Source organism: Pyrus communis, chromosome 5 (genome assembly GCF_041283825.1).
Source record: "Pyrus communis isolate YQ-2024b chromosome 5, ASM4128382v1, whole genome shotgun sequence".
NCBI classification, from domain to species: domain Eukaryota; kingdom Viridiplantae; phylum Streptophyta; class Magnoliopsida; order Rosales; family Rosaceae; genus Pyrus; species Pyrus communis.
In genome coordinates, this window is record NC_142569.1 from 5,904,578 (window position 1) to 5,926,426 (window position 21,849).

General features: G+C 36.6%; 1 protein-coding gene and 2 pseudogenes across 3 annotated transcripts; 1 reads left to right on the forward strand and 2 right to left on the reverse strand.

Annotated features, from left to right (window-relative positions):
- The first annotated feature begins 2,372 nt into the window (after positions 1–2,372).
- LOC137724632 (berberine bridge enzyme-like 17 pseudogene) lies at positions 2,373–7,182 on the forward strand (annotated as a pseudogene). Its single transcript, XR_015962051.1, has 6 exons — positions 2,373–4,071; positions 4,179–4,218; positions 4,310–4,363; positions 4,444–4,500; positions 4,586–4,653; positions 6,217–7,182. The product of XR_015962051.1 is annotated as a berberine bridge enzyme-like 17 pseudogene (transcript).
- A 1,992-nt stretch (positions 7,183–9,174) lies between these two features.
- Positions 9,175–12,415, reverse strand: LOC137726645 (berberine bridge enzyme-like 8). Its single transcript, XM_068465584.2, has 2 exons — positions 11,831–12,415; positions 9,175–11,139 (listed from the first exon to the last, which is right to left on the reverse strand). The coding sequence occupies exon 2, from the start codon at positions 10,961–10,963 to the stop codon at positions 9,245–9,247; it is 1,719 nt and encodes a 572-aa protein (XP_068321685.1). The 5' UTR covers positions 10,964–11,139; positions 11,831–12,415; the 3' UTR covers positions 9,175–9,244.
- A 3,676-nt stretch (positions 12,416–16,091) lies between these two features.
- LOC137725753 (berberine bridge enzyme-like 8 pseudogene) lies at positions 16,092–17,912 on the reverse strand (annotated as a pseudogene). Its single transcript, XR_015962355.1, has one exon. The product of XR_015962355.1 is annotated as a berberine bridge enzyme-like 8 pseudogene (transcript).
- Between the last annotated feature and the right edge of the window lie 3,937 nt (positions 17,913–21,849).

Genomic DNA, 21,849 nt, shown 5'->3' on the forward strand with positions numbered 1-21,849 from the left:
ATTAAAGCCTAATTCAGCCACCAAATTGCGTTGTCACCGTCGGAAAAAACAAATTTTGATGGTGTTGATATTTTAGGTGTCAAATTTATAAATACTGAAGTATAAAAATGAGAAGGCATCGACGGCACTTACTCAAATTTGTAAATACTGAAATCTAAGAGTGAAAAACCAAAGTCTCGATTGTGAAGTGAGATAGGCATTGTCTAAAAGACAATGCCTATGAGTAAATTTTGGGTAATGCCCAATTCGCTAAAAATAGGGGTAACGCAACATATCTGTACGAAAATCACACTTAAGAATACTAGTAAATTTTGGGTAATTACAAATTCGCCAAAAATAGGTGCACAACATATCTATACCAAAGTCACACTCAAGAATACTATCCCACAGAGAGATCACTGTAGAACACAGCAAAGTCATACAAAGTTTGTGAAAGTATCACAAATCCCACAATACGTACAAAACTAAAATCTTGAAAAACATAAGAAAATTAATGAAAATAGTTTGAAAACTTTGAGTTAAAATTAAAAAAAACAAAAAATTATTCTAAATAAATAATATCAGAAGCAACTTTTTTAAATAAAAATGTTATTTTCGTTAAAAGTAAATATTTGTACTCATTCCCAGAGTCGTTCAAAAGCAAAAGAAAAGAAGATACCTACTTTAGCACTACAAGACGTGACGGGAAAGCAAACAAGATCATCTTTGATTGGTTAATAACAATTCCCCAAAAATGAACATCCATGTTATTTCGGCGGCTGCTTGCTTTATTGCCTGGGCCGAAACCATTGGACATGCAAAACATGCACTCTTGTGGCGGAAGCGGCTGCTCGTAGAACACTTGTGCTCATCAACTGCTTACTTGGGAAGCATAAGATTCCTTGGAGGATTAAAACTATTTGCAATGAAATTTTGTGTTTAGTTAGTTTATTTTCTGAAATCTCCATTAACTAGCCACGTCTTTAGAGCAACTTCATCCGTTTTAGATAGACAAGGATAAGGTAAGGACAAGAGCAGTTAAATTATTTTTACCATTCATTCTGAATAGTAATTGTATTTGTGCAAGTCCACCCGTTTGAGAAGAGGAAGAGCAAGGATAATGACAATTACTATTCACATATATATATACACACACACACACACACACATTGTATGCCTTACAAGGGTGTACTTAGTAAGTGAGAGGCATTAGGTTCGATTTTCACTAAAGACGAATTTGAACTACATTATTGCTAGCCCATTATGAGGTTAAGCCCACCTCCTCCCACTTAGTGTAGATCGATTGGTCAAAAAAAAAAAAAAAAATAGGATTACAAACAAGCATAATTAATTAAAAATAAAAGCGAATGAAGAAGATGGTTGAACTTTGTAAGTTTGTTAAGTATGGTTAATTTTAAGTGTGTTGTTAAAATATTTTCTATTTTTTTACCTTTGAATTAATACTGACCATTGATTTTCAAAATTATTTTAAATTAGATGAACAAGATTGTGCCATGTGGCACAACCTGTACTTTTTTTAAAAAAAAATTTAATGTTGGAAATTTGACTGTCCAAATGAGAAGACCGTTGGAACCGGTGGCTCAAGGTATCATGGCTCAGCCGCGGGCTCAAGGCACAGCAATTATTGCAAGGGCAGTCCAACGGGCTGCTGCACTTGATCCAATTGCCCTTCTCTTTTGGAACTGGTGGAGATGAATTTGTTAAATTGAGGGCAATTCAACCTAAATGTCCAAGCATTTAGAGAAACCAATTTTCCGCTGATGCCTTAGCTAATTTAGGTCATCACAAATCCTCGAATTGTATTTGGCTCGACTCTTTTCCTGCTTGTGCCCAACAAGCTCTTCAACTGGACCTATATCCTTTACTGATTACCCTAGACGCTTTTCTATTTATGATTCTTCTCTTCATAAAACATAATTCAATCCCATATTTTACCAAACTATAAAACTAAAAAGAAAAGAATAATAATTTCAAGGCCCTCTGTTACGATACTCAGATAAATAAAAAATAAAATAAAATAATAATAAAAAAACGAAGTTCCCCTAAAATCTTGTACTAGTTTATAATCTTATTAACTATATATGATCCCAACTCTCAAGGTACATATAGATTAAAAAAAAGAGAAAAGGTTATTTTGGCCGGGACCATACGCTTTTATTTTTTGGGTGGGTCGACCATATATAATTATATATGGACGGGACCATATTCTTTGTGTTTGCGTAGAAAAAAAATTTGTGGCCAAATTGGCCGCACCCTCCTGTATTATTTGATTAAGTCAGATTCTCTCACCAAACAAGTAACAGATAAACCTGAATTCTCCGCCACACATCAACTCCTTTGCTCAATGAAATTTGATTGATATTTTAATTACCATGCACAAACGGAGTCAAAGTTTGGTGCATTGGCTTCTTTATAAATACTCCAAAGTCGTTTGTTTTATCACACTGCCAGAAATCAACAACAATGATTTCCCAAGCTCTCCATTTCAACTCGCCATTCTCTCAATCCTTTCAGTCGTCACAGTTTCATGGGCAACTTCAGATCCACTTGTCAATATTGATGACTTTCTGCAATGTTCTAAACAATCTCAGTCTACCAGCTCAATCCATGCAGCCATTTACACCCCTCAAAACACCTCTTTTCAATCTGTTCTGTCGGACCGTATTAAAAACCGCAGATTTTCTACATCCACAACTCCAAAACCTTTGGCCATTGTAGCAGCCAAGCACGATTTCAATGTTCAAGCAACTGTTCTATGTGCAAAACAGCAAGGATTGCAAATCAGAATCCGAAGTGGTGGCCATGATTACGAGGGTCTGTCGTACGTGTCTCATGTACCCTTTATCATTCTTGACATGTTTCAACTCCAATCCGTTAATGTTAATGTTGGGGAGGAGACCGCTTGGGTTCAGTCCGGAGCTACCCTTGGCCAAATTTATTACAAAATTGCTGAGAAAAGCAACGTTCTAGGGTTTCCTGCTGGGGTTGGTCCAACGGTTGGTGCTGGTGGTCACTTTGGTGGCGGCGGGTATGGCCCTTTGATGCGTAAATATGGCCTTAGCATCGATAATATTATCGATGCTAAGATAGTTGTTGCAGATGGTAGAGTCCTTGATAGAAAATCAATGGGAGAAGATCTTTTCTGGGCTATTAGAGGAGGCGGTGGAGCTAGTTTCGGGGTCATTCTTTCGTGGAAGCTCAAGTTGGTTTCGGTTCCAGCTAAAGTGACTGTGTTCAACGTCTCAATAACCTTAGAGAAAGGGGCTACAGATGTCGTTTATAAGTGGCAATACGTAGCACCCCAGCTGCCTAAAGACCTCTTCATCAGAGTAAGGCCACTACAAGTGAACAGCACCGGGGGAAAGAAGACTGTGAAAGTATCATTCATTGGTCTTTTTTTGGGACGTACTAACAAGCTTCTTCCGTTGGTAAAGGAGCGCTTGCCCGAATTAGGTTTGCAACGAAGAGATTGTTTCGAAATGAGCTGGATTGAAAACAAAGTGTTCTTTGCTGATTACCCATTTGGAACTCCGATAACTGTTCTTCTCAACAGGACTAATGGACAACCAAGCTTCTTCAAAGCCAGGTCTGACTATGTGAAGAAACCGATTCCGAAACGAGTTATAGAATCCTTATGGAAGGAGATGATTAAGATAGACAATTTTTGGATGGACTGGAACCCGTACGGTGGAAGAATGGGCGAGATTTCTGAGTCGGCTACTCCGTCCCCTCACAGAGCTGGAAATCTATTTTTGATTCAATACTATGCGGTATGGGTAGAGGAAGGTGTTAAGGCAGCCAGCAAGTACCTTCAATTATCAAGAAAGTTTTTTGACCTGATGACTCCATATGTCTCCAAGAACCCAAGAGAGGCCTTCCAAAACTACCGGGATCTAGAAATTGGGGCTAATCTGGATAATCAGACTAAATTATATACAAATTTGTTACAAGAAATCTAACATTATATATACTTTCAATGTATAGGTGGCGCATGAAAAAGACTGTGGAAGAATTAAAACCTTCAACAACTCCTGAGATCATACGTATTTGGAATAAAGTCCAACAAATAAGGTACAACACCATTTCTTACCTATTTATTTTTAATGCCATCCTCTATATCATTCTACAAATTAATTATCTCAAATTATAAAATAAAATAAAACAATTTATGGATGCAGAAAAAAGATTAACAGTGGCCAAACAACTTTTCTAAATACGGTAAGTCTTCTCTTATTTTCATACAAAAGTATACTATAAATTCAAATTGCATTCAATTTTCAAATATAAATAAAATTGCATTTTTTGTCAGTTTTACAAGCATCACACCCGTCTCAAAGTACAAAGGTTGAAGTACAAGATTAAGGTAATATTTCTTATTATTTAATTTTTTAAATATGGTTACAATTTGTTACCTCAAACTTGACAAATATATTTATCTTTCAGTATTGTACAAGTAACTGGAGTAAAAGTATTGCCATGAGAAAATTGTCAAACTTAAAGGTATTTAGGTTAAGTTGCTTACAATCTTTATAGTTGGGATTGTGCATTATAGTTAGACTTCTTATTTTATCATCATTGCTTGCAGATTAACCATGAAAATCTAAAGCATCAAGTGCAAGCAAATGGGTGGCAAGCATGGCTTTGATTTCACACGTAGGCGCTATGTTTACATATGTACATGTTGTCCATATTTTGCTTTGCTTCATATATTAGGAGTTCATCCCTAGCAAGCCTATAACTTTGATTGAAAACTTATGAATCTGAAACATTTTGATTTAAGGACATTAAATGTTGTCAATATGTATTTAGAAATCAAATTACATGTCATATTTTCATATTTTTTTATTTATAAATAGTATATGTTTTCCCATTTTATCTTCGTTGTTGTTTTAAAGAAAAAATCGTAAAAAATGTATGAGAGATTACTCACATATGTGTAAATTGGATGGAATATATGCTCCTAAATTATTCAACAAATGTAGCAATATGACAACATGGCATGCGATAACACCATTATCACTTTGGAATGATGGGATGATTGTACGGTAACACCATTATCTCATCAACCTTTCTTCAACTCAAGCAATTGGAACTACGTAGCCTGGCCCATGCTCTAATGTTGAACATCTCAGTCCCAACCCAAAATGGCACACCCATAATTATGTACTCACTCCTCTAACTGCATCAACTATCCCATTCACACAACCATTGAACAAATGATCTGCCAACCTGCTCGAATGACGCCAAATATTGCCATAATACCTTTTTGTCCACCATAATAAAAAAATGTTGTTGTGCACCCTTTTAATACAACCACTAATCCTCATGTTACAAAATATATTGATCATTTCATATTTTCTATACAACATTAAATAATTAAGCATATTTTTTTATTTTTTATATGAGAGTTTAAGGAACCTAACTCTTGATCTTCTGTACAATATATAAGGATAAAATGGTACTGATGGAGATAACAAAATTCTAACTAGACTGAGTAACTTAATTACCAAAGTCATAATAATGATCAAGCATAGCTCATTTCGTGAAATCAAATTCTATCAGCCAAACAAAAAAAAAAGACACCATAATAATTAGCAAGCAAAAAAAAAAGAAAAAAACGGTGGATTGGTTAGTGTACAATTCATAAATTTCATTTTTGGGTACAATGGGCAGGTGCAAAAAGACTAAGTTAGATGATTGAACATAATAAAAAATTGAAAATAATAAGAAATTGTTGTGATGGACACAAACACAATTTATAAAATAATCACTTAAGAAATATAAGAATATCTAAAACAACACATCTTTGGGGCGCGTAGCGCCTGTGATGCAAAAATGCCTCTCGCACGCACGTTAGTGCGTGCAGAGAGGCTAGTATGGTTTAAATCACAACGGTTGGAACAATAATGGTAAAATTAATAAATAAATAAGGGAATTGTATTGGCACCTCAAAATTCTCACTTTACACTTCCAAACTTTTTATATTTAGAAAAAAAAATACAATTTGCTAGGAGTGTAGAATAAGATTTTTGAAGTGCCAATAACATTTCTCATAAATAAATATAGGATAAATTACATAAAATTATCTCAACTATTAGTCGAACTACAATTTCATACGTCATGTTTTAAACATTGCAATGTCATTCCTTAATTATAAATTTGTTACAATGTCAAACTTCTGATAAATTTTCTCAATTGACTGTTACTTGAAAAAAGGCAGCCATGGCCGAACCTCAGCGCACCACCTAGCTTTGTTTCTCACTTGACAAAGCCATGTCTAACCATCCAACAAGATCACCACCTGGAACTCCACCTCCGTTGACCCGTGCACCTGGCTCGAGGCGAACCGTTTTTGGGTTCGATTTCAGGTCTGATCTGCCGAATCTGCAACACCAACTGGAGTTTGCAGACCTGAGCATGCAGAAGGTACAACAAACGACCCAACCCGGCCCGAATCAGAGGAATTTCCCGCAACACCAACTGGAGTTTGCCGAGGTTCCCTCCTCGCCTTCAACGACGTTTTCGAAACACCAACAAATGCATTGTAGAGAATCTTCGTCCTGTTATGTGACGGCGTTTTCTTCAGCAACTCACTCTGCGGCGGCGCGTCTTTGGGCGGGTCCATAAAGAACCTCTCGATTCTCGAAGATCTTCGACCTCGCTTCCCACAACGCATTTGTCACCGGCGACTGGTACATTCCCCACCAGAGTCTAATAGGCTTCCGAGTAGAGCCGTTGGGCCCATCTTGGGCCAGAGGCGGGTTTTCGAAAGGGGAAGAGAGAGTGGCGAAGAGGGGAATGGTAGTCAGTGAATTGGGAGTTGCAGGATTGGAAGAGAATAAATGAGTGAGTGCGTGAGGAAGAGAGTTTCCCCGAGTACCAGGAAGAGACAATGGCGGTGGGTTTTGTTGATGGTGCTGCGGGGGAGAATTGCGGAGGAAAAATGGTGGGGGAGGGTTTCTGGAACGGAAAGAGGGAAAAAGGGGAGGAGAAGGATGGAGCGGGGAAAAAGTGGGTGGTGGGGGTGGGTCCCACAATTTCTTTCATAATTTTCTATATTTATTAATATTTAATCAATTTTTTAATTTAGTTGGGTGAGTATGCGAGTTCCGCATTTGCCGTCTCATCATTTAACAATCAAAGTTAACAGAAAATTTAATGGAAGTATGACATAACAATGAATTCGTAGGATAAGGTATAACATTGCAATGTTTAAAACCTCAGGTATGAGATTGTGGTTCGATCCATACTTGAAGTAGTTTTATATAATTTACCTATAAATATATAAAAATAAAAGCAACACATGTGAATGGCGAGGTCTCCACTGACAAAATCTGATAAAAAATGAGGTTCACATGAGATAATTGATGAAAGAAACTTTCATAAAACAAGTTTATCACCGTTATGACGTTTTAAACAATTAATACAAATTATTTTCAAAAAAATCTGCATATACATTGTATTAGTGGCTTAGCACGTGAACGGTGAACCCGTTCACCTAAGAGTTAAGAGTTAAATGTTTAGGGCCACAAGCTTGAAATTATTAGAGGAGTTGGGAGTTAAATAATTGAGGTTCAATCTATGGCAAGGGCTGAGATGGAGGGGGAACAAGTGAGTAAGTGGCCACAGTTTCAGCATCGCTGACAACTTTTCAATTTTTTGGCACATGGAGATTTCATAATTTTAGGAATAAAAGACCCTTAGGCCATACCAAGTTACCAACCAACTGGGATTTTTCTTTTTCACCAAAAAAAAAAAAAAAAAATCCAATTTAGATGCGTATATATTTCCTTGTAGACTAGATATTGATATTGATCACGGTGTCACCTTAGTTGAACCAAACTCCTCTATGTATACTATTTATCTCCCGATCAAGAGAAAGAAGAAGATAGAAATGATCCATATATGATCTTCTAAGAGTATCTTCAAAGAAGATGTCAAATTTTTAACATAAGCTATAATAAGAAGGAAAAAAAAAAAACCGCCACTAATTGTTTACAACCGAAATGCCAAATCCTATGTAGCATGACATTGAATGGGAGCAAAGGAGCTTGCTGTCAAATTTGACAGTGGCTTCAATTTTTTTTTACTAATTATTAAAGTGGTGTGATATCCACACATCCCATTTTACTTCTCACACACACCTTTTTAATTTTCGACCGTCAGATCGGATGAATCGAAGAAGATCAACGGACATAAATTATCAAAGGGTGTGTGAGAAGTAAAATAGAATGTGTGGATACCACACCCCTTATTAAATGTCTTTTATTAATATTTTAATGTCATTTATTAGGGGCTTCCTCTCAACTTTCAATAAAGCCTATCATCGTCCCAAAGATATCTGCATCCTCTGTTCTCTCGTTCTCACTAACCTCTGCTTCTCCATATATGCTGGGTCCCTGTAAGTCTCTCTGTAGGATCATCAAACCCAGCTGGCTTCGCCATTATTATACCTTCACCAAGTAGCAAAACCTCCATATCTCAAACCCCACTTTCTCTCTCTACTTTTTTCTCCACTTCACTCTCTTTGTGCTCTTCTCAGCTATTTCAAAGACTACCCAGATGGCTGATACGTTGGATGACCTTGCATTTTGGCTCCCCAACCAGATTCTCAAAGATGAAGACCCACCCGCCATGGAGCTCAACTCCAACACCATGAAAAGTGGGGGGGTTCAGATTACGGTTCGAAGCTGATGCTCCGAAGGCTCAGAAATTAATATGATTTTTATTATGAATTATTTATTATGAGGGGGCAGACAATTTTGTTTGGCTCAGCTTGGTGAATCGCATCCCCACGCAACGACATTGTGCCCCCCTCATGCTTTAACATGTCCTCTCACATGTGACCACTCTTTAGTGGGCCACGCATACGAAGATAATTTTATTATCTCAAACTTAACCACGTGTGTCATTCACTATGTGTGAAATTTTATGCAAAAGGGCACGATGTAATCAGTAATAGAATCGTTCAATATAAGTTGTATGTATAATTCAATCAAGATTCCAATGTGAGACATGGTACAACATGTTGATCAAAGCAAGTTAGAAAAAGCCAATTAGTCCCTACTAAATTTTCAATGACGGAATGTCCTTAAATGAACAAGTAAATTTTTTAACAAGAAGTTAGAAAAGTGAAATTCAGAAAGCCTACTGATTTGTCAATTTTTGGAGAGATTTTTCTTGAAACTTGTAATAATTAAGTACTAACAAATTGCAACCTTGTAAGCAATATCTTTCTTCTTTTTTAGTTCTTTGGCTGATTAAAGATGTACATAACTAACCCCAAAGCAAGAGAAAAAAAACATGCACAACAAGAAGCTAAATAATGACTGTATGGAAGTGGTGGGATACTTTGTTCATTCCTAAAGAAATTACCAGGGTCGACCTTTGTCTTCACATTCACCAACCTATCAAAGTTATGCCTGAAGTACTTAATGCCAAAAACTCTCCCCTCCAAATAGCTTGCAATGCCATTAGCATTATGGTTGGTCCCAATGTCAAGATCCTTGTAGCTGTAAAAGGCTTCCCTCGGATTCTTGGAAACAAAAGGAGTCATGTACATGTAGAGCTTTCTTGTCAGATCAATATAATGATCTGATGCCTCAGTCCCTTGTATGTTCCAGTTTGTTGCATACTGAACCATCCAGAGATTCCCAGCTCTATGAGGAAATGGAGTTGCCGATGCTGATATCTCACTCATTTTCCCGCCGTGGGGGTTGAAGGTCAACAATGGTGCCTCAAGCTCAATCATTTTCTGAAAAATCCACTTCAAACCAGCTTTTGGAATTGGTTTTTTGACATAGTCTGACTTCCTCTTGAAGTGTGTAAGCACTTGAGGTGTTCTTGAAAGCAAAGCTTCAGTTGCTGTCCCGGTTGGGAAGCTCGTCCAGAAAAGCACAGATTGAGCCCAGCTCATTTCATTGCAATCAGATTGCTTCACACCCAATTCAGGGAAGCTCTTGTCCATGATTGAGAGAAGCCTCTCAGAGTCTCCGAGAAACATGGCAATAAATGAAGCTCTAAGAGTCTTATTGTTTTCTCCACTACTATTTGAAGTAGTACCATTTACAATATCCATGATAAGCCTGATGAACAAGTCATTGTCAAGCTTATCCGCGATATATTGCCAACGATAGACAATGTCCGTTGCATTTTGTTCCAGGGTTCTCGGAACCTTGAAAACAGTAACTGTTTCTGGAACGCGTACAAGATTAATTTTGTACGCGATCACAACTCCAAAGCTGGCTCCTCCGCCTCCGGTAATGGCCCAAAAAAGGTCTTCTCCCATTGATTTTCGGTCGAGAAGTTTACCGTGCACATTTACAAGTTGTGCATCAACTATGTTGTCAACTGACAAGGCGTACTTTCTCATCATATTACCGTATCCACCGCCACTGAAGTGGCCTCCAACACCAACTGTAGGGCAAACACCAGCGGGAAAGCCATGGATTTTGCTTTTCTCAGCAATTCTATAGTAAAGTTCACCAAGAGTAGCCCCAGCCTGGACCCATGCAGTCTCGGATTTGATGTCTACGTGGATGGATCGAAGATTAAACATGTCGAGGATGAAGAATGGAAATTCAGCCACGTATGATAAACCCTCGAAATCATGGCCTCCACTTCTAATCTTCATTTGGAAGTTATGGATTTGGGCACAAACAACGGATATTTGCACGTGGGACTCATGCAATGCAGTGAGGATGAGGAAGGGTTTTCGGGTTGTAGATGTGTTGAATCGGAGGTTTCGGATGTAAGATTCCAAAATGGATGAGTAGGAAGCATTGTTGGAAGTGTGAATTGCTGGGGCAATTGGGTGAGAGGGTTGGGAATGGTTTAGAAGGCAATCAACAAAGGTCTCATGATCAGCTGAAGCTGAAGCTGAAACTGCCCATGAAATAGATAGTAGCACAAGAACTGAAAGCTGTAAGATATGGGGAAGCCTTGGAATTGCCATTTGTAGCATATATTTTGATTGGAAATTGTTATTGGTTTGTATGCATATATGATCTATCTCTAAATGTGGGTTTTACAAAGGATATGGGTTTGAGTGAGACAATTTCCAAATTAAGAATACATTAGGCAGGAATTATGCACATACATTAGGCCGGAATTATGCAGAAGTCACCTCCCCCTTCTGACCTGTAGAAAATTCAAAGCAAAAAATAAATATTTATTTATTTCTATGATACTATTGGTACATCTACATCTATGGCGGTATAACTTGCAACTACATCCACATATATGCAAAATATTATATGTTTGGACATGCTTTTGTTATTTTGGAGGAAAATAAGTGGCATGTGGAAGGGTTAGATTTCATGGTAAGGAACTAGCTAGGGCTGTGCAGATTTGCGCGCTTTCCTTTGGCATATTTTGATGGAAACTAAGAGTTTAAGTATCTTTATTTTCTTGTTGCTTTTCCTCTGTCTTGGATGAATGTCCATCTTGGTTTTTCCTACCGGTCCATGCCTAAATTTATAAAGACCACACCGGACCTGTTTTAAAATGCAGACTGGGGTGGGTATATGAATTCTGAGATTTGGAACTGGACTTAACTCGGCCTGTTTTCCACCGGTCCAATTATCACTGTAAGTCAGTACAAGGCAGGAATCGCAGCCTTCTCCCAGTTCTCAGAGAGGAGAATACATGTTTCATAAATTGCCAACAGAAGATTCAAACCCAATTTACATGAAACGTTCCACTAATCAACCAAACATAATCTTAATAATACCCAACAGAAAATTCAAATTCAATTCAACAAAAGATTTGAAATTGGAACAGAACAGAGATCAAGATTCAGGAAACCAACAAAATCCTTAAAACATAATACCTTGAAACTGAAAGGGTCCGTCAGCAGAGCTCGTCTTCCCTGCAAATATGGGTCTGAGTCAGATGGAGGACATGACTGATTCATCGTTTCGAGTTGTTCGACTTCATCGTTCGTCCCCTCGAGTTCGACAGAGAGAGAGAGGGAGAGAGAGACTGACTTCGTCGTTTATCCCTTCGAGTTTGACAGAGAGACTGAGAATCGAGAGGGGTGACAGTCAGCCTGGACTTTGGGAGAGAGAGATCGAGATACGAGAGGGAGGACTGAGGAGAGAAAATTCAGTCTGAGTCTGGGAGAGTCTTCAAGATAGTGAACTGAGTGAGGTCTGCTTTAAAGCTCAAAGCTCGTGAAACACGTTGCTTTAAAGATCAAATAAAATCATGTTTAATTGCTAAATAACCATTCTCTAAACAATATATAATGTTAATTATTTGTAAATAATTCAATCCCAATATTCCATCAAATTAAAAAATTAAGTCCTCTGATTGATCGGTAAACATTGTCCACGCTCAATTTCGAAAACAATTTAGAGACTACTCTCTGCTAATCAGTATTTTATTTTATTTTTCTGTGTATATTTTCGAAAGTAATCTGATTTGGTGTTGTATCTGCCCTATTTTAATTTTCAACAGTCAACCCCTGTTCATGCACAATGGAGAGGAGTACGTGGAGGTACATATCCTCAATGTTTAGGGCCACAAGCTTAAAATTATTAAAGTAGTTGGGAGTCAAATAATTGAGGTTCAATCTATGGAAAGGGTTTGGGGCCACAAGCATAAAATTATTGGAGGCAGATTCTCTGTCCTCTTATTTTTCGTGAATTCTTATTTTGTGTGGTCACGGTTAAGCCACGTCAACATTTTATATATTTTTTTTTATAAAGATAATAAGACAAAAAAGAATAGTAATATAAAATGTTGACGTAAGTTAACCGTGACCACACAAACAGGAGGGCATGGGAGGGCACGGGAAGTGGGAGAGCAGAGAATCTGCCTCCAAAATTATTAATGTAGTTGGGATAATGGCGTAGCCATTAATTATTTCGTGGGAGGGTTAAGCTAAAATTATTACTATGAAATCAAATTTTCAATCTTTTATTGCCTACATAAAGTTATATAATAGTAAACTTGAAAGTAACAATTGAAGCAAGGAATTCATACTATTTTTCTAAGCTTCTAACCTCAAAACTTTCAAGTGAATAAAATAAGAAACCATTTGTAGTATGAAAGTTTTAACTTATTACCTTTAAATTATAATATTGGTTAAAGTGATGAATTTATTTAACATCTATTAGCTCTTTTTTTCCTCAAAAACAGCCTTAATATTCAAAATTTTAATTCCCTAAGTGGAATATTACAATTAAAATTATAAAATAGCTAAATGATTAATATTTGGGAAATTTTATGTAGACCTAATAAAAAGATGGGTGTAGAATGATATTATCAACTAGCGAATGAGTGGGTCGAAGTGGTCCTGAGAGCCCCAGTTGGTGGTTGGGTGGGTTGCCGGAAATCGAAAAGAGGGATTAATGGAGGGTGGAGAAGAAGGTAAAATGATAATGGAGGAGGGTTGTGGCCTTCAACGAAATCGGGAGATCGTGTTGCCTGAGCTAATTTGGGTTCGTCAGAAAAATATAGGGCTTCTGATGTTGATCTCTCTCTCTCTCTCTCTCTCAAATTTTGGTCTCTCATCAATTCCTTCTTCATCCAATTTCAAATGACTACCAGCTTTTTCATCCTTGAAAGCATATATAGCTTTTTAACTTGTCCACGTTTGGGACTGCATCCTTATTCCACGAATTGCAGGATCACACCGGTCTTTTGAGCTGCAATTTGCAAGTTTTTTATTTATGTTTTAATTGGTCCATTAAGTTTTAAGGAAACTACAAAAAATGTGTAGAGGTCTCGGGTTCGAAATCCACTGCTGGTGTGGAAGCCAGACTTGTGGTCAGAGGGGGCTGAAATGCCTCTATAAGTCTTCCTGGGCTCCGAAAGGAATTAATAACCGTGGTTTGCCACTCATTATCCTTTTTTTTTAAATTAATTTTTTTTTATTTTAAGAAAATAGTATTCGGACCAAAATCTAGTCCCATAGAGATGAGCACAAAGAACATTGATGAGATAAAGAGTAGGTCCGCGACGACAAATTTTGTAATGACAATCGGAATCATGTCCGATTACTGCCATTGTAGGTGGTTGGGAGGGTTTATGCGTTTGTTTTCTTTTTTATTTTTTTATTTATTTTTAAGTTTGTCAATTTTGTATTTGAGGGTAAAAAGGTAAGTTTGCCGAACAAAATTTTCAAGTTGGGTGTAAAAAGAGAATTATTGGGTGTAAATAAAATTTCCTTTAATATTTATAAGCTTAAAGAACGAAAACTCTCCCCATATCATAGCTCAAAGGAGCATTGTACTTGGCTCCGTCATTGAGTTGGGAGTCAAATAATTGAGGCTCAATCTATGGAAAGGGTTAAAAAAAAAAAAAAAAAAAAAAAAAAAAAAGAAAGGAGGGAGCCAAGGGTCACTTAGGCAATCTCTAATAGACAGGGTTAAAGTTTTAAAAGTAAAAAAATAGTCTGATTTATTGAAAAACTCATCACTAACTGATAACTATGTTATAATTCTATGGAATCCACTAGGTCATTATTTAACCAAAGAAGTATCAGTTTTGCAATAATTTATTCAAATACAACAGTTATATTTGAAAACATATAACGATATTTTAATTAAATTAACTAATAATTTTAAAGTACAAGCTTAAAACAAATAAATTATTAAACGGATATGTTTAGCCCCTTTGGTTAGATGAAGATGATATATGAATATGACTTGATTTTAAAATAATTTTTTATAGAACTATAATATCACATCCCGGCCCGGGCTGGATCACTTTCCGGACCCACTCCACCACCGTAGCACTATATTGTCCGCTTTGGGCTTACCATTCCCTCACGGTTTTGTTTTTGGAAACGCACGAGCAACTTCCCAGTGGGTCACCCATTATGGGATTGCTCTAGCCCTCTTCTCGCTTAACTTCAGAGTTCCTACGGAACCAGAAGCCAGTGAGCTCCCAAAAGGCCTCGTGCTAGGTAGGGATGAAAATATACATTTAAAGATCACTCCCCTGAGCGATGTGGGATGTCACATATAATTTTGGACAGAATTATGTTTTATTTTTCAGTTGTAAATGGCTTTTAAGGCCTGCGAATAGCCTCCCTCCGACTTACAGTGATAGGCAAACTGGGTTGCGGATATATTTCCTTGTTGATATATGATCACGGTATCCCTTCAGTTGAAGCAAACTCCTTTATATATGCTATTTATCTCCGCATCAAGAGAGAGAAGAAAATAGAAATGATGAGCTGCCCATATACAAGAAGAATTTTCAAAAGATATGACTTTTTTTCTTTTTTTTATTTAATGGGCCAAAATTAAATAAAGGTATACACTGTTTAATCGTGTATGTTCATCGTACATTGGACGGTTAAAAATTATAATTTTTTACTTAAAATTAAATATAAACATTACCTAATAAAAATTAACCGTATGATGTACGATGAATGGACACAATTAATTGAACTTCCGAATTCCTACAAAGAGAATCCAAAGAGGATCCTCTTCCCTTATTTTTGTCACTTAATTTTTTTTTTATATTTATATTCAATTCAACGGCCATATTAAACAAGGATGTAAAATGAGAAAATGGATAAGATCACCTCCTTTTTCTTCTTTTTGTTTAAATACTTCCCTATTTGAACATTGCAACGTATTGCCAATGTAACGCCCGCTATCTAGTATCTTGGATGGCATTAATTTTTAATAGCAAATAAAAATTACGAATATGAATAATATATATGACAAATCATCCTTCAATGGTTGCAACTCTAGTTGGCATTTTGTAAGGTTGCAGAAAGCTGCATATGATCATTTTAGTTTAGTGGTACTTATTTCTAGATTATTGGAAGTATTTATAATCTAATTACAACTGTTGTTGTGTCAAAGTTCTATAATTTAATTACAATTTACTTATCTACATTACTAATCACTATTAATATTGCCTTCAACTTTACAACATGTTGATCAAAGCAAGTTAGAAAAAAGCCAATTAGTCCCCACTAAATTTGTATGACGGAATGTCTTTAAATGAACATGTAAATTTTTTAACAAGAAGATAGAAAAGTGAAACCCCGAAAAACCTACTAATTTTTCAATTTTTGGAGTGATTTTTATTGAAACTTGTAATAATTAAGTACTAACAAATTGGAATATTGGAAGCAATATCTTTCTTCTTCTTTATTTCTTTGGCTGATTAAAACATAGAGTACAATTTTTTATTTTACAAACAATATTAAAGATATACATAAAAGAACATAACAAACAAGCTAAACAATGACCAAATCAATCATAATGCTAGTTATAACTATTTCCTCTTTAGTGTGGAAGGGTTGGGATACTTTGTTCATTCCTAAAGAAATTACCAGGATCGACCTTGGTCTTCACATTCACCAACCTATCAAAGTTATGCTTGAAGTACTTAATGCCATAAACTCTCCCCTCCAAATAGCTTGAAATGCCATTAGCATTATGGTTGATCCCAATGTCAAGATCCTTGTAGTTGTAAAAGGCTTCCCTTGGATTTTTGGAAACAAAAGGAGTCATGTACATGTGGAGCTTTCTTGTCAATTCAATATAATGATCTGCTGCCTTGGTCCCTAGTATGTCCCAGTTTGTTGCATACTGAACCTTCCAAAGATTCCCAGCTCTATGAGGAAATGGAGTTGCCGACGCCGATATCTCACTCATTTTTCCGCCGTAGGGGTTAAAGGTCAACATTGGTGCCTCAAGCTCAATCATTTTCTGAAAAATCCACTTCAAACCAGTTTTTGGAATTGGTTTTTTGACATAGTCTGATTTTCTCTTCAAGCGTGTAAGAACTTGAGGTGTTCTAGAAAGCAAAGCTTCAGTAGCAGTCCCAGTTGGGAAGCTCGTCCAGAAAAGCACAGATTGAGCCCAGCTCATTTCGGCGCAATCAGATTGCTTCAAACCCAATTCAGGGAAGCTCTTGTTCATGATTGAAAGGAGCCTCTCAGAGTCTCGGAGAAACATGGCAATAAATGAAGCCCTAAGAGTCTTATTGTTTCCTCCACTATTATTTGAACTAGTAACATTTACAACATCCATGGTAAGCCTGATGAACAAGTCATCGTCAAGCTTATCCGCGATATATTGCCAACGGTAGACAATGTCTGTCGCATTTTGTTCCAGGATTCTTGAAACCCTGAAAACAGTAACTATTTCTGGAACGCGTACAAGATTAATTTTATACGCGATCACAACTCCAAAGCTGGCTCCTCCGCCTCCTGTAACGGCCCAAAAAAGGTCTTCTCCCATTGATTTTCGGTCGAGAAGTTCACCATGCACATTCACAAGTTGTGCATCAACTATGTTGTCAACTGACAAGCCGTACTTTCTCATCATATTACCATATCCACCGCCACTGAAATGGCCTCCAACGCCAACTGTAGGGCAAACACCAGCGGGAAAGCCATGGGTTTTGCTTTTCTCGGCAATTCTATAGTAAACTTCACCAAGAGTAGCCCCCGCCTGGACCCATGCAGTCTCGGATTTGATGTCTACGTGGATGGACCGAAGATTAAACATGTCGAGGATGAAGAATGGAACTTCAGCCACGTACGATACACCCTCGTAATCATGGCCTCCACTTCTAATCTTCATTTGGAAGTTATGGATCTGGGCACAAACAACGGATATTTGCACGTGGGACTCATGCAATGCAGTGAGGATGAGGAAGGGTTTTCGGGTTGTAGATGTGTTGAATCGGAGGTTTCGGATGTAAGATTCCAAAACGGATGAGTAGGAAGCATTGTTGGGAGAGTAAATTGCTGGGGCAATTGGGTGAGAAGGTTGGGAATGGTTTAGAAGGCAATGAACAAAGTTCTCAGGATCAGCTGAAGTTGCCCATGAAGTAGATAGAACCAAAAGAACTAAAAGCTGTAAGATATGTGGAAGCCTTGGAAATGCCATTTGTAGCATATATTTTGAATGGAAATTGTTTTTCGTTTGTATGTATATGACTTATCTCTAGATGTGGGTTGGTATTTATAGGAATTGGATCCTCTTCGAGGCAATGCCTCGAATGCTCTGATCGGATAACACGGATCGTTGGATTTCAATCCAACGACTACAATTATTATAACTTTTAGAGGAATCTTTTTGTTTGTAGCTGTTAGATCAAAATCTAACGATCTGTGTTGTCCGATCAAGAGGATCCCGATGCATTGCCTCGAATAGGATCCAATTCAGTATTTATAAAGGATATGGGTTTGACCGTGACAATTTCCCAAATTATGAATAGGAATTATGTACGTCACCTCCACCATTTTGACCTGTCGTCTGTAGAAAATTCAAAGCAAAAAATAAATATTAAATTATTTCTGTGATCATGTTAGTACAAAATTAAGGCTGTATGACTTGAATGAGGATCCTCTCCGGATCCTTTTGTGAGGGTACTAGAGATTTTCAAATTGTGTCTGTTTATTGTACATTATGCAGTTAGTTTTCATCAGATACTATTCATATTTAATTTTAAATAAAAGTATTTAAAATGATTTCTGACTGTACGATGTACGATGAACGAACACGATTTAAGGATCTCAGGATCCTCACAAAGAGGATCCGAAGAGGATCATCATTCGTATAACTTGCAACTACATCTACATATATGCAATATTATATGCTTTTGTAATTTGGAGGAAAATAATTAAGGTCATCTCCAATCGACTCGACTAAAGGGCTATAAGGCTAAAAATAGTTTGAAATGACACAAAAACTATCTCTAACCAAGGGCTAGGCCAAAGGACTTGTGAGCCCCATCGGGCCAAAACCACCAAATCAAGCCGGCCAGCTGGCCATTTCCAGCTAGCCAGCCAACCCAATAAGCCCAGCCCACTTTATTTTTATTTTTTTGGACAAATTTTTTTTCTACATCATTTCTCACACACTTTTCACCATTTCATACTATCTTACCTTATTTTATTTCAATTTTTCACATCTATTCTCTTCCAATAATCTTTCCTTTAATTTTTTCAATAATTTTCAAATGGCCACCTCTTTCAATAATCTTTTAATATGTTCGAAAATCTTATTTTAATATGGTAATTTAATTTAATTAACTATACTAATTCAATTAAAATAATAAATTATGTTTGGCCTATAACCCTTTGACCTTCTTGGTTAGACATTGTTTTTTGTCAAAAGGCTATTTTGGCCTACCGCCATTTGGCCCCCTCGGTTGGAGATGATATAAAATATGATCTGACACTGTTCATTAAGGTATAATTTTTTGCAGGACTATAGGACTAAACATAGCTCTCTGATCCTCTTACGGTTGAAGCCTAAGTGGCATGCGGAAGGGTTAGATTTCTTGGTAAGGAACTAACTTGGGGCTGTGCAGATTTGTGCAGTTTCCTTTGGCTTTTGATGGAAACTCCAAGTTTAACTGTCTTTATTTTCTTGTTGCTTTTCCTTTGTCTTGGATGAATATCCATCTTGGTTTTTCCTACTGCTACAATAAAAACACAGCCATAAGGACGAGAGTGGAAGGTCCAGATCATTTCCTCAATATAATCACCATTCGAAGTCGAGTGCTTACATACACATATTCATGTGCTGGGATTTGTCACCATTGGCCCTTCATTCATCAATTTCTGTAGTTATGAACATTTTTGTCAACTTCGTCAGAACTTCCGTCAAAATGAGTCATGGTAGAATGATCATTGCTACAATTAGGTTAAAGTTGGGGGACCATGCTCCAATTAGGTTAAAGTCGATGGACCATTACTCCAATTGGTTAAAGTTAAGTGACAATTACTACAATTTTTTTTATTTTGTTTTTCATATTTGTCCTTTGATTCAACCTCACGTGAGTGGCACGTAGCTCATTTTGACGCAAATTCCGATATAGTTGATTAAAATGACTATAGCTGCACGTTTTGATAAGTTAAGAGACCAATAATCATGAATTTTTAATTGAAAAAACCATTACTCCGTCTCAATTAAAATTGAGAAACTATTATTACAATTTCTTCTTAAAAAATCACATGGATCCCGTACATCGATTCATCAAAATGTAACATAAAAAAAAACATCAAATAGCAGTCAAACGGTCAAACTATACATCTGATCAAGTACGTAATTTCCATTACTTTTTGTGATCAAGAATCGATCAACTAAACCAGATAGTTAGGCAGATAACTTCGATATATGGCGCCAACGTTATCCGTTTTCCACTTATTAATTAATGCAAAATCTGCGCTGCCAAGAGAGTTTTGCATCAGTCAAAGCACAACAAAATAATAACTACAGACGGATGGTTGAATGATAAATGACAGATTTTAAAGATTTTTTTAATTAAAAATTAGAAGTTTCAGGTTCGAAACTTGTTGCTGGTGTAGAGGTCAGGTTTGTGACCAAGGAAGGCTAAAATGCCACGGTGAATCTTTCCGACCTCCAAATGAATAGATAACCGTGATTTACCACAAGTTATCTTTTTTTTTTTTTTTATTTTAAATAAATGGTAAAAAAAAAAAACACAGCAAAATAGTCAAACAAACTATATAGATAAAAGTCAAATATATTATCACTGACCAGGCTAGATAAATCCTTTGGAGCTCGGAAATATTATTAAAAGATTAATCTGGGTTCATGTCAACGGATTTGGATCCTTGTCGGATACCCTTCTTGGAATCCTAAGGATCAATAAACATGAATTGTTGATAAAAAATTGAATGGTCCCAATTATATGCTTTTTATATTTTTAAAAGTAAAACATCATCGTTTTGCGTAAAAAATATAAAAAAAGAAAAAATTATGACCGCACGATTTTTTATCAACGGTCCATGTTCGTTGATCCCTAGGATCCCCAGGAAGGGGATCCGGCGAGGATCCAAATCCCATGTCAACTAATGCTAATGAGAGAATAATGCTAAGTGAGACAGGTTGCTTAAAACTCAAACGCTACGTCACGCAAAATCAAATCAAATCATGCTTAATTGCTAAATAAACATTCTCAAAACAAAATATAAATTAATTATTAGTAAACAATTCAATCCCTATTATATTCGATCAAATTAAAAAAAATGAAAATCTAAGTCCTCTGGTTGAAATGGTAAAATGTCCAACACTCAAGTTCGAGACTACTCTCTGCTAATTAGTATTTTTATTTATTTATAAAGAATGAAGATCACCTGGGAACATCTCAAGTATTATTGCGTGTAAATTGAATTTCAAACTGCCGTGCATTATTTCTGGAAGCTAGTTGACAATACACGCAAAAGAAAATAATAATAAAACCTTTTATTGCTCTTACCTTTTTTTTTTTTTTTTTTTTTGTGTTAAGAAAAGTCTGGGGAGAGGGGATGTTATCCCATCCCATGGTCAAGACATACAATAAGTCTTTTTGTGAATTTACAGAATTAGTCTTAGCTTATATTTGAGTTTCTACATATCGTTCATCAAAAAAATTTACCGGCAACGAAACTCAAACTTAAAGCTTAGCCTAGCGAAGAGAGCGATCTTTACCAACTCGACTAACTTTCGTTGACTTATTGCTCTTTTTATTTTGATATCAAGGTACGTATACATGAGAGCATGCAGACATCACTAGATAACCCATAAATTTGGTTTAATGTGATATGTGGCCATGCATGATGGAATGGAGTATGTGGAGACACAAATCCTCATGTTTGTGGATAAACTCTTTTGTGTTTGTGGTGAGGACGAAATAATCTTTGTGGCTGCCGAAATTGCTGCATCCTCCGCGTTATTTTTCAATAAAAGTAGCCAGAGACTCCCTTCCATCAAACTTTATATAGACATATGGAAAACAGTTTGAAATGGAATTTTCCACCATGCAACTTCTTTCCTCAACAAAATAATTTCTTCTTTCTAGATTTGAACGTGAATAATAAACAACTGGCCGATTTCTCTTCTTCTTTTTTGAACT

What these genes read in the sequence shown, in the direction of transcription:
- LOC137726645 (XM_068465584.2), bottom strand. Translation starts at nt 10,963, where the DNA reads ATGCTACAAATGGCAATTCCAAGGCTTCCCCATATCTTACAGCTTTCA.